The 13,792-nt window shown below is 40.5% G+C and overlaps 1 protein-coding gene across 1 annotated transcript; it reads right to left on the reverse strand.

Annotated features, from left to right (window-relative positions):
• Positions 1-9,772: 9,772 nt before the first annotated feature.
• LOC311108109 (hairy/enhancer-of-split related with YRPW motif protein 2-like) lies at positions 9,773-13,574 on the reverse strand (the record flags this gene model as incomplete). Its single annotated transcript, XM_084150747.1, has 5 exons — positions 9,773-11,741; positions 12,347-12,428; positions 12,576-12,659; positions 13,005-13,083; positions 13,492-13,574. 5 exons carry the CDS (start codon positions 13,572-13,574, stop codon positions 11,065-11,067), a joined length of 1,005 nt encoding a protein of 334 aa, XP_084006873.1. The 3' UTR covers positions 9,773-11,064.
• Between the last annotated feature and the right edge of the window lie 218 nt (positions 13,575-13,792).

Raw genomic sequence — 13,792 nt, forward strand, 5'->3', positions numbered from 1 at the left:
GAGTGGACTACTCCGTCTTCCGTAAACAAGCGCTGTAACATGGAAATATGGCCATGTGGGAACCCTAACCTTATAAAGGTGTGTATCAATTTAACCTTTTGTTCTCTGAAAATTATTTCTTGTAGATATGAAAGGTCCTTAATGCTTGCAAGTGATGCCTGTTAATGTTTAGACCGTGTGTCGGGGCTCTTAACAAAACTCCCGCATACGGAAGACGCCTTCTCCAAAGATTTACGTGTAATTACTCTTATGTGGCATGCTTAAGGGCTACTGGCTACCCTGACGGTTATGTGACTTTCTCCTCTCTATTGACCTCTGGTAGCCTATTTTGCAGTGTTAGTGTCCCCGAGTGGGTCCTTTGCATGCAAAAGTTGGGTAATTGAGTTGAGATTACCGGTAACTAGTGTTAAGTTGCGTCAATTCAAATCTGGTATAGGAACAAAAAGAGGTCAATACACGTCTTCTAAAATAGACTAGTATTTTAATTAATGCAAACACTTGAATGGTAAATATGATGTTCGTATATACGGGCCCACTGAAAAACCACGCAGGGCAGTCAGAGAACTAACTGTCCCAACCCAAAATTATTATTTTAATACTCTGACAGAGATAGTTCCTGCTCCAAGCAGGCCTATCAGAGTAGAGGCTGAGCATGGTTTAGACTTACTCAGCCTATCGTTAGCGCACAGGCTGGTCCCAGACCCTTGGCGCTTCACTGTTGCCAGGCATTAGTTGTTATCTTCACCACTTGTCTCGAGTCAGCAACCCCAGACACAGTTTTATTTTTCATGTTGCAGTACTTTGTCCTTGAGCGGTTTAACAAAGAGGCAGTGTGTGTGTATGTGAGTCACAAGTCTGTCTCAGCCTACCCCCTAACGGTTCCTCACATTAATCACAGCTTGTTATGTTAAACAATCTATATCAGTACAGCACAAACCTATTATGTTTAATCATTAATGTATTCTTTCTAAGCTAGGCATCACATCTAGTTATAAGAAAATATATCCCAACACTAGCTAGTAGTTATCTGCTGTTTAAGTTGATGATCAATTTTCCTGAGCCCGCCCTATATGATTTCATCGTCATGAGACTGATTTATTGAATACAGTGTTTATTAATCTGCAATTCCATAGTACTGGGATGTCGCACACTCCACTTGTGTTGGAATAAACTGTGATATCTCCACTGCATAGACGTGTCAAGCAGGAAACTTGAATGTATTCATAACCGTTTCAAGTAGTTTGGTGAGTAGGCCGACTAACTATGTCAAGTTCGTCACTAGTTACCACAGCCACAACGTCATAAACCCCAGAGAGACATGTTTAAAGGTTTATTAGCAAGGTTTATTAGCAAAATAAGGGGGAGAAAGTAAGGAACTTGTCTGTCGGCCTTGCATTAAAGAACATAATTGGTTAAGGAAAACTGTGATAAATAAAAAAGTATATCAGTTTCATTTAAGGACCAAAGGATTGACAGCCATCCCATATAGATTGGGAAGAGATTTTTGACATACCGATCCCATGGCATAGTGTTTATGAACTGATACGCAAAACGACACCGGATTCAAAACTTAGAATCTTTCAATTTAAATGATTATATACAATTCTTGCTACCAATAGAATGTTATTTATATGGGGGATACAATCTTCCCAGCTCTTCAGATTTTGCTAAGAAGAGACAGAATAATTATATCATTTGTTTTGGTACTGTCCATTTGTAGCTTGTTTTTGGACACAGGTCCAGGAATGGCTAAAGGATTGCAATATTTACCTGGAGCTAACCTTTCAGATAGCATTACTGGGTGATCTGAAAAGTCATAGTCAATCGATCAATAACATAATAATACTTTTAGCAAAAATGTTTATTTTCAATTCACAATCTGTAGAAACAATGAGAATAGAAATGTTCAGAACTTTTGTAAGACATCACAGTACAGTTGAAATATATATGGCAAATAGAAATCCTATATGGATGGTGTTAAGAGATAGATGGGAGGTGTTGAATGGAATTGAAGGATGGGACTAATAACAACTAACAACAAATAATAACAAGATAACTAATAATGTAAGCATACTGTGTCCATAATAAGTATATACAGTGAGGGAAAAAAGTATTTGATCCCCTGCTGATTTTGTACGTTTGACCACTGACAAAGACATAATCAATCTATAATTGTAATGGTAGGATTATTTGAATAGTGAGATACAGAATAACAACAAAAAAATCTAGAAAAACGCATGTAAAAAAGTAAAAAATTGATTAGCATTTTAATGAGGGAAATAAGTATTTGACCCTCTGCAAAACATGACTTAGTACTTGGTGGCAAAAACCTTGTTGGCAATCACAGAGGTCAGACATTTTTTGTAGTTGGCCACCAGGTTTGCACACATATCAGGAGGGATTTTGTTCCACTCCTCTTTGCAGATCTTCTCCAAGTCATTAAGGTTTCGAGGCTGACGTTTGGCAACTCGAACCTTCAGCTCCCTCCACAGAGTTTCTATGGGATTAAGGTCTGGAGACTGGCTAGGCCACTCCAGGACCTTAATGTGCTTCTTCTTGAGCCACTCCTTTGTTGCCTTGGCCATGTGTTTTGGGTCATTGTCATGCTGGAATACCCATCCATGACCCATTTTCAATGCCCTGGCTGAGGGAAGGATTTGACGGTACATGGCCCGTCCATCGTCCCTTTTATGCGGTGAAGTTGTCCTGTCCCCTTAGTAGAAAAACACCCCCAAAGCATAATGTTTCCACCTCCATGTTTAACGGTGGGGATGGTGTTCTTGGGGTCATAGGCAGCATTCCTCCTCCTCCAAACACGGCGAGTTGAGTTGATGCCAAAGAGCTCGATTTTGGTCTCATCTGACCACAACACTTTCACCCAGTTCTCCTCTGAGTCATTCAGATGTTCATTGGCAAACTTCAGACGGGCATGTATATGTGCTTTCTTGAGCAGGGGGACCTTGCGGGCGCTGCAGGATTTCAGTCCTTCACGGCGTAGTGTGTTACCAATTGTTTTCTTGGTGACTATGGTCCCAGCTGCCTTGAGATCATTGACAAGATCCTCCCGTGTAGTTCTGGGCTGATTCCTCACCATTCTCACGATCATTGCAACTCCACGAGGTGAGATCTTGCATGGAGCCCCAGGCCGAGGGAGATTGACAGTTCTTTTGTGTTTCTTCCATTTGCGAATAATTGCACCAACTGTTGTCACCTTCTCACCAAGCTGCTTGGCGATGGTCTTGTAGCCCATTCCAGCCTTGTGTAGGTATACAATCTTGTCCCTGACATCCTTGGAGAGCTCTTTGGTCTTGGCCATGGTGGAGAGTTTGGAATCTGATTGATTGATTGCTTTTGTGGACAGGTGTCTTTTATACAGGTAACAAACTGAGATTAGGAGCACTCCCTTTAAGAGTGTGCTCCTAATCTCAGCTCGTTACCTGTATAAAAGACACCTGGGAGCCAGAAATCTTTCTGAATGAGAGGGGGTCAAATACTTATTTCCCTCAATAAAACGTAAATCAATTTATAACATTTTTGACATGTGTTTGTCTGGATTTTGTTGTTGTTATTCTGTCTCTCACTGTTCAAATAAACCTACCATTAAAATTATAGACTGATAATTTATTTGTCAGTGGGCAAACGTACAAAATCAGCAGGGGATCAAATACTTGAAAGAGCTCAGTTGGAAAGATATGGCATATAGAAGCAAACCAGATGGACATTATGAAAATTATCGGAGAGGTTGAGAGTAGAAGAAGTTCAGGAGAAAAAACAAACAAAATATAATTATTGTAAAATTGACTGTGTCCATAAAATGTAGATAGTAAGTATAAGCTGGAAGTAGAGGCCTAAGCATTGTTGTTCACTAGTTTACTCCAAGTAGGGAAAGGGTGGTGGGGTTGGACAGTAATAAAGGGGAATATATATATATATTTTTTAAGGATATGTATATGTATGTGTATGTGTATGTGTATGTGTATGTGTGTGTATATATATATATATATATATATATATATATATATATATATATATATATATATATATATATATATATATATATATATATATATATATATATATAAACATGGGGGATTGGAAGTGATGCAGACAATTACATTGATGGAAGTTACAATCTACAGTGGGGAGAACAAGTATTTGATACACTGCCGATTTTGCAGGTTTTCCTACTTACAAAGCATGTAGAGGTCTGTAATTTTTATCATAGGTACACTTCAACTGTGAGAGACGGAATCTAAAACAAAAATCCAGAAAATCACATTGTATGATTTTTAAGTAATTAATTTGCAGTTTATTGCATGACATAAGTATTTGTCACCTACCTACCAGTAAGAATTCCGGCTCTCACAGACCTGTTAGTTTTTCTTTAAGAAGCCCTCCTGTTCTCCACTCATTACCCTGTATTAACTGCACCTGTTTGAACATGTTACCTGTATAAAAGATACCTGTCCACACACTCAATCAAACAGACTCCAACCTCTCCACAATGGCCAAGACCAGAGAGCTGTGTAAGGACATCAGGGAGAAAATTGAAGAAGTTCAAGATGACGGTCAATCACCCTCGGTCTGGGGCTCCATGCAAGATCTCACCTCGTGGGGCATTAATGATCATGAGGAAGGTGAGGGATCAGCCCAGAACTACACGGCAGGACCTGGTCAATGACCTGAAGAGAGCTGGGACCACAGTCTCAAAGAAAACCATTAGTAACACACTACGCCGTCATGGATTAAAATCCTGCAGCGCACGCGAGGGAGTTGAAAGTCCGTATTGCCCAGCAAAAGCCCCGAAACCTGAAGAATCTGGAGAAGGTCTGTATGGAGGAGTGGGCCAAAATCCCAGCTGCAGTGTGTGCAAACCTGGTCAAGACCTACAGGAAACGGATTATCTCTGTAATTGCAAACAAAGGTTTCTGTACCAAATATTAAGTTCTGCTTTTCTGATGTATCAAATACTTATGTCATGCAATAAAATGCAAATTAATTACTTAAAAATCATACAACGTGATTTTCTGGATTTTTGTTTTAGATTCCGTCTCTCACAGTTGAAGTGTACCTATGATAAAAATTACAGACCTCTACATATTTTGTAAGTAGGAAAACCTGCAAAATAGGCAGTGTATCAAATACTTGTTCTCCCCACTGTACAGTGGGGGAAAAAAAGTATTTAGTCAGCCACCAATTGTGCAAGTTTTCCCACTTAAAAAGATGAGAGAGTCCTGTAATTTTCATCATAGGTACACGTCAACTATGACAGACAAATTGAGATTTATTTTCTCCAGAAAATCACATTGTAGGATTTTTAATGAATTTATTTGCAAATTATGGTGGAAAATTAGTATTTGGTCACCTACAAACAAGCAAGATTTCTGGCTCTCACAGACCTGTAACTTCTTCTTTAAGAGGCTCCTCTGTCCTCCACTCGTTACCTGTATTAATGGCACCTGTTTGAACTTGTTATCAGTATAAAAGACACCTGTCCACAACCTCAAACAGTCACACTCCAAACTCCACTATGGCCAAGACCAAAGAGCTGTCAAAGGACACCAGAAACAAAATTGTAGATCTGCACCAGGCTGGGAAGACTGAATCTGCAATAGGTAAGCAGCTTGGTTTGAAGAAATCAACTGTGGGATCAATTATTAGGAAATGGAAGACATACAAGACCACTGATAATCTCCCTCGATCTGGGGCTCCACGCAAGATCTCACCCCATGGGGTCAAAATGATCACAAGAACGGTGAGCAAAAATCCCAGAACCACACGGGGGGACCTAGTGAATGACCTACAGAGAGCTGGGACCAAAGTAACAAAGCCTACCATCAGTAATACACTACGCTGCAAGGGACTCAAATCCTGCAGTGCCAGACGTGTCACCCTGCTTAAGCCAGTACATGTCCAGGCCAGTCTGAAGTTTGCTAGAGTGCATTTGGATTACCCAGAAGAGGATTGGGAGAATGTCATATGGTCAGATGAAACCAAAATATAACTTTTTGGTAAAAACTCAACTCGTCGTGTTTGGAGGACAAAGAATGCTGAGCTGCATCCAAAGAACACCATACCTACTGTGAAGCATGGGGGTGGAAACATCATGCTTTGGGGCTGTTCTTCTGCAAAGGGACCAGGACGACTGATCCGTGTAAAGGAAAGAATGATTGGGGCCATGTATCGTGAGATTTTGAGTGAAAACCTCCTTCCATCAGCAAGGGCATTGAAGATGAAACGTGGCTGGGTCTTTCAGCATGACAATGATCCCAAACACACCGCCCGGGCAACGAAGGAGTGGCTTCGTAAGGAGTGGCCTAGCCAGTCTCCAGATCTCAACCCCATAGAAAATCTTTGGAGGGAGTTGAAAGTCTGCGTTGCCCAGCGACAGCCCCAAAACATCACTGCTCTAGAGGAGATCTGCATGGAGGAATGGGCCAAAATACCAGCAACAGTGTGTGAAAACCTTGTGAAGATTTACAGAAAACGTTTGACCTGTGTCATTGCCAACAAAGGGTATATAACAAAGTATTGAGATACTTTTGTTATTGACCAAATACTTATTTTCCACCATAATTTGCAAACAAAATCATAAAAAATCCTACAATGTGATTTTCTGGATTTTTTTTCTTCTCATTTTGTCTGTCATAGTTTACGTGTACCTATGATGAAAATTACAGGCCTCTCTCATCTTTTTAAGTGGGAGAACTTGCACAATTGGTGGCTGACTAAATACTTTTTTCCCCCACTGTATCTGCAATATTAAGCTGATCTACCCCCCCCCCCAAAAAAAAGTATATATATATACTTTGCTGATTAATAAAGCTTTGCTACATTGTATTCTCATAAAACTGTGTGGGTTTTACAACAACCAAGTGTTCCTCTGTTTGATGAAGTAGAGACCCAGCTACGTGGTTTCCACTAGTTACCATAGCCACAAAGTCAAAATGTTCTATATTGTAAATATTTAATTAATTTAAGATTAGGGTTAGGCATAAGGTTAGCAGTGTGGTTAATGTTATGTTTAAAATCATATTTTAAGAAGATAAATTGTAAAAATGGGTGGGGTTTATTACTTTGTGGCTGTAGTAACTTGTGACGACCCTATTACATGGTCTGGTCTCGACATTTCCGTGTTTTGATGTTCAGCTGAGAGATCACAGTGGAAGAACAAAGATCACAAGCCTTCAGATTGATGCATTATTTCTTGCAAGCATCTCATTGGTCGAATGGCTTTGAGCGTTGATTTACTGATGCCAAATCAGCCCTCTTGGGTTATCATATGAGCAATAGGCAGTCAACAGTCACACTTCAGGGTACCACTTTAATAATTGTATTCCTACATCCCAGTCATAGATGTATCTTATTCTCTGGGTCCAAATGGTTCAAATTAATGTCTGTGGATTGGCTAATGGGTGAATATATTTAATCACAAGGTGGCGACATTGCTATGGGTTCCTGCAATCACTCACTTGAACATATCAACCATATTCTAGCCTACTTCATGTGTAAGTGATAGAATGTTATTTGTCACCTGTAGCCTACAACTGCAGATTGTCAGGTTTCTTTAGTATTGTTTTTCGTTAGGTAGGCCTAACTTTAGATGGTGGGACAACCTACTGAAACTAATCCTATAGCCTATAAGAAGTAGGCTATTTTCAATTTAATAAAAAAACACTTGTTGCAACATGATCACAAATGTTTAAAATAATAATAATTTTAAGACTTAGATCAAACTGTTAAGTTTGGCAATTATAACGTTTGAAGTAAAAAGTTAAGTATTTTGGCCTTCTTGACTAAGCTTCATTGATGATATTGAATCAGTCTTAATGAATGTAAGAACATCAAATCCGTTGAGTTGTCAATGTGAATTTAAATTTTGCCGCCTAATAAATGGAAAAAATATTTGAATTAGGCTACCCGCTAAAAAAGGCACATTGATAACCGAGATATGATGCATCTCAACACATTATAGTAGTCTCACAATTTCATAAAATAATCATAATCATATGGAATCGATAAACATTAGATTTAACAATGATAAACGATGATGATGAAGTCTACTAAAAGGTGTACAGACCAGCACAGTCTATCTTAGCTCTCGAAAACTCTAGGCGGCATTCTTCCTTCTCCCTACAGTTCTCAGCCATTAGCTTCGCCCACGACTGCCTCATGTGAACTACAATCCCGCCGCTGTGTTTTAACGTTTAGAAACATCAATAATCATCGCTTGCGATACGACTTTCGAATCATATGGCCCTTACCTTTCATCAGCGAGAAAGAATCCTTCAAATTAAAAAGAAACACTTACTGTAGCAGGATTGCACAGAGCCACACAGCTATGGGTGCATCCATCTAACGAAACTACACTTCCGCTACATTTCCCGAGATACGCTTACACAAAGGTGTTCGAGGCATACTAGGTGGCTAATTAGCACAGGTGGTCACCTCTTGTCTTCCGTCTGTTTCCTGTAAACAAGCTCTGTAACATGGAGATATGGCCGTGTGGGAAGCCTAACCCTATGAAGGTGTGTATCAATTTAACCTTTTGTTTTTTTTAAATGATTGAAAGATAAGGTCCTTATGCTTCCAATGCCGCACCTCAAGCGACATGTGTTAAGGTTCAGATTGAGCGTCGGGGATCAGAAGACGCCTTGGTCCAATGACTCTTATGTGCAATGTAATGGAACTGAGAGTCATGATCAAGGGGTAAGGCCATCCCACAGCATTGGCCATTTCATGTTTCTGTGGATCATGTGATTTATGACAGCCACTTCAATGCGCTCGCCCCGGCGTGAGAACCAGTCCAGAGCAAAGCAGATAACCCTCGGATTTATGACCGAGCGCTGTTCCCATGATTGTCGGTGGGCAGTAGGCGGAAATGCTGATACTTTTTCTCTCAAGGAATTTAATGGTTTTACAGTGATTTACTAACGTAAATCTTTCTAACAGACTCGTGATAAAGAGAGTGGATTAGGCCAGTATAAATAACCATCTTGGTATGAGTGACCAAAGTTGTTTTGCCTTTATACCTCATTGGGCAAAAACTGGTTGAATCAATGTTTTTTCCATGTCATTTCAACCAAATAAATCAATGTGATGACGTTGAATCAATGTGGGAAACTGATTGGATTTGCAAAAGTCATCAACGTAAGGGCATTTCCTCTTTTTTTCACCCAACCTTTAACCAAAATCCAATGACGTGACCATTTTTGTTGAATTCATGTTGAATTCACGTTAGTTGAAAACTCAACCAAATGTAAATCAAAACTAGACGTTGAACTGACGTCTGTGCCCAGTGGGACTTCAGTTCCAAACCAGTGGTTCGTCAGGGATGCTGATACCCTGCGATTGCGTTGACAAGTTCTTTCTCCAAGGGAGAAAATAACCGAACCAGACTCTGTACAGATTCCCTTTTTCCCCTTTGAATACCATCTCACATTACCATAGGCTAACCAATAACATTATAGCGTACAATCAACTAGAGGTGCAGTCTACAAGTGGCACAATAGACACATGGAACGTCAAAGTCTATAAGTCCCTATAGTAGATATAATTACAGAATAGGGTGAGTTGTTGTCTAGAAAGGCTGTAGAAATGTTAGTGACTGATTTACAACACTGTGCACAGACAGTGCCAGACAGTGCCAGTTATGCAATTGTACTTATGTATGTGTGTCTTAGGGAGTTTTGTTTTCCCCATCCTCTCAACAACACATAACAGGAAGGATGAATATTTTCCCTCACCAAAATAGATTAAACTTTGTGGTCTTCAAAAAACAATTTATTTTATTATGGCGTTAGAGCATTGGCACACACTCTGGCTCCATTGATCTGTTGTGGTGAAAACAAAGAAGAATATGCTCTGAGTGGCCAAATATATAAAAAAATATTTTTAATCAGTGACATCTGTAGAGTAGGCCTAGAGGGCTTGTTTGCATAGAAAACGGTTACAACAGAATACAAAATAAAAAAGCCAAACAAGTTACAGTGGTATCATTGAACTGCAGTTGGAAGTGCTAGGCTATGTGATGTGTTGTTTTTGTAGTTTCTAAAGGAAAAAGCGCCTGTCTCTTCTTTCCAGCAGAAAATGTAAATGCATCACCAAATATGTATTCTTCTATCTTCCATATAGCTTCTAGTTCATCTCATATTTACAAACGTGTAAGTTAATGGATTAGATTAGAAACACTCTGCATTGATTCATTCATTGACTGTTTATCTCCAAACCCTTTGGTTCTTCATTTGATTGATTATAACAACTCCTAAAGACACTGCCCACTGGGCACAAACTGGTTGAATAGACGTTGTTTACACGTCATTTCATCTCAAAAAAATCTATGGGATGACGTTGAATCACAGTGCAAAACTGATTTGAATTTGAAAAAGTAATCAACGTAAGGGCATTTCGTATTTCTTTCACCCAACTTTTAACCTAAATCCAATGACATGGTGACATTTTTGGTTGATTTCACGTTGAATTCACGTTAGCTGACAACTCAACCAAATGTAAATCAAAAGTAGACGTTGAACTGACGTCTGAGCCCAGTAGGTGCTTTGTGAGTGTTTATCACACTATTTCCCCACCAAGAGAATCTCAACTGAGTTGAGGTCAGAGCAAAACAAAACTTCTGCTGGATATTTTAAGGAATTTTGTTTCCATTTCACATATTCAGAAAATAGTACTCATAATAATATGAATTAAATAGCCAATTTTGGGGAAGCAAATGGTCTAGTGACAGTGTTAAGAAAATTATGAAAACAAACTGACACTGAAGACGGAGAAAAAGACCGGAGCTAGAGAGGTCCAATTTCAGTGTTGTTATTCAATCAAAATAAATCATTAATACATTTTAAGTGGATTTAATTATCCTCTGTCGCTCTCCCATAAGAGAACTTGGATTTGCTCTGAATCTGCACACAGTCAGACATGAAATAAGCTGGTGGAATAAAAGTCCATGGACACCAAAAAAAACAAGCCATAGTTAATAAAACAGTATTGTTCCTTTATCTTCAAAGTGTGGAAGTCCTCTAGCCACCCTGAGACCTTCGAAAAGTCAAACACTTAAAAGGCTCCTACTTCTGTTCCCCAAGGTCTGTACGGTTTGCTGCTGCTGCTCTCTCGGTCTCTGCTCTGCTGTGAGGTGGATGAGGTGGATATGGAGGGGCTCACAGCTGAAGCTACCATAGACGCTGTGCTGCTCACACTGTGAGGTGTGAAGATGGGGAATCCTCCAGGGAATGACAGGGGAAAAGTCTGGGCCGCAGCAGCAGCTGCCGCGGCGTGAACAGTAGCCGATAGCGACAGGAGGGAGGTGGAGAGCGGGGGGACGCAGGGAGCCACGCTGCCATTAGAGGGCGCCCTGTGAGAGGAGTCGGTATGGGAGAAGGTGGCCGTTAGGAGGGCTGAGCCGCGCTGGGGCACCTCCACAGACAGTCTGCTGGCGGCGTTGTCTGAGGAGGGCAGTCCATTCTGCTGGAGGAAGGCGGTGGGGAAGGGGTGGAAGGCGGCGGCCCAGTGGTGAGGGTGGAGAGCCTGCTGGTGGTGTGTCATAGATGAGGTCATGGCAGCCGCCTCCCTCTGGGATGCGCAGGTGCTGAGGTGGGAGACCAGGCGTACACGCAGGGGGTCGCTGCTGTCTAATCCCTCCACAGAGCTCAGGTATCTGGCCACCTCCGTCAGACACTCCCTGAACCCCACACTCATGAAGTCCATGGCCAGGGAGTGGGCATCAAAGTACCCTAGATAGATAGAGATAGAGAGAGAGAGAGAGAGAGAGAGAGAGAGAGAGAGAGAGAGAGAGAGAGAGAGAGAGAGAGAGAGAGAGAGAGAGAGAGAGAGAGAGAGAGAGAGAGAGATATTATGAATGCCAAGCACCTATAAATACTGGCAGTCTCTCTAAGGATCTGTAATGTAGCCAGCAGCTACTGATGGGAGTGATTACTAAATGGTGTGGGATGGATACACGCTGGTCTCCCAGGCTGACCATTAGGGCTCCGGCTGTGCCTCCAGGCATAACCTTAACAGTCTGGGATTGTGCTGGGATGTGTTTGTGCTGGGATGTGTTTGTTTTGTCTCACCCGTTTTTACACTTGCTGGAAACCCCAAACAAACCCCCGACAGGGCAACCTATGAATGCAGCCTTCTCCCCTCCCACGGATTTATGAAAGCAAACACAATCCCAGGGTCAAGTGCTCCTTTAGTCCGAGCAGCGCTTTTCCACAAGTTCAAACCTACCATTAGCATTGATTTCCACTCCTTCAATCTTGTCAAAGGGGACTGCTTGCTCAGATTTCACTACACAGTAAGGCAGAGAGCAGAGAGATGCAACCAGTGAACTCCTTACCTTTACCGCCAGTGGCCTGCAGCATCTTTAGGTGATCCACTGTCATCTGCAATATTTCTGCCTTCTCTAATTTGGCTGAACCCTGCAAGGAGCAATAGGATGTATGAGGCTTAGAACTCTCATAACTATCAATGAAAATGACCCACAAACTGTCATAACTGTTTTGATGAAAATGAAACTTTTGTGTAAGTTCCTTTTAGAAATGAGAGAGGATATAATTTCAACTCACTTGTTTTTCAAATGCAGTTGGGACAAGTCGACGTAACTCTGATAAACTATTATTGATTCGATCCCTCCTTCTTTTCTCGATGATCTACGATAGACAAATATTTTATTGCATACTTTGAAATATAACAATACAAGGCCTAATAATAATACTTTTAACAATAACGCAACAATAATTAAATACATGTTTAAATAATAAGTAATACACAATAAAGAGGACTACAATTGAATAAAAGGATACAATATAAATAAGTCCCAGACTTTATTGTGTATTATCCGCGATGATTTTACTCATGTGCATGTGTCTTTTTCAAGTCTTATGTGTGCTCGTTTTTAAAATAGTCGAATTAATCAACTAAATTAAACTACATTATTGAATAATAAGTAATACATAATAATAATGATGATGATAAACGACTACATAAATAATTACCCCTCTTCGTTTTTTTCTTGCCATAACTTGGGTTGTTGTTGTTGGGGAGCCACATCTAATAAATGATCCATTGCTGTGCCTGCATGGGACAAACAAAATATATATATATATTCATTTTACTAAACAGAATGTTTTATTTTTGTTATGGATGAGCAATTATCCAAAACCACACAGTTTACTTTGTGTAATTTATGCATCAATGCATATTTTGATAACACCATTAATCCTGTATTTAAAATACCTTAAAGAGAATTCTCCAAAATTGCCTGCATGGCTCATGAACCACACATCAAGGTGATTTGCACTTGTCACCTGAAGGTTTACACCAGAGTGAAACTTTTTCGGCATGCACATTTGATAAACTTTACTCAACTTAAAAGTTTAATCATTTTTGCCCTCTGTGGTGCACACGCAGAAAAATGTTGCCTAACCAATTTGTGACATACTGTATCTACCCAATATTTACCCCAAATCTTTATGAACTTACCCAGAATAATTATTCTCACTGCCGACATCAATAGTTTCATCCATGTCGCTGTCAGAAGTACTATCCTCACAAGGCCTCATCATGGTCATACACACGCTATGTCTATATGAACGTATCCGTGGATGGGTGCGCGTCCAGGTAGACTTGACTGGTGCGTGTACAATTCCCTCTGTACAGCTTTCCCACGAACCGTTGGAGCCTCAATCACAGATGCAGGGGAGCGTAGCCGCCAACGTCCTGCTTGGCAACACCCACAGCAGAAAAAACACGCCCCGAGCCACTGAGCAATGAGGAGAGAGAG

Source organism: Coregonus lavaretus (genome assembly GCF_964263955.1).
Source record: "Coregonus lavaretus genome assembly, chromosome: 33".
Lineage (NCBI taxonomy): Eukaryota > Metazoa > Chordata > Actinopteri > Salmoniformes > Salmonidae > Coregonus > Coregonus lavaretus.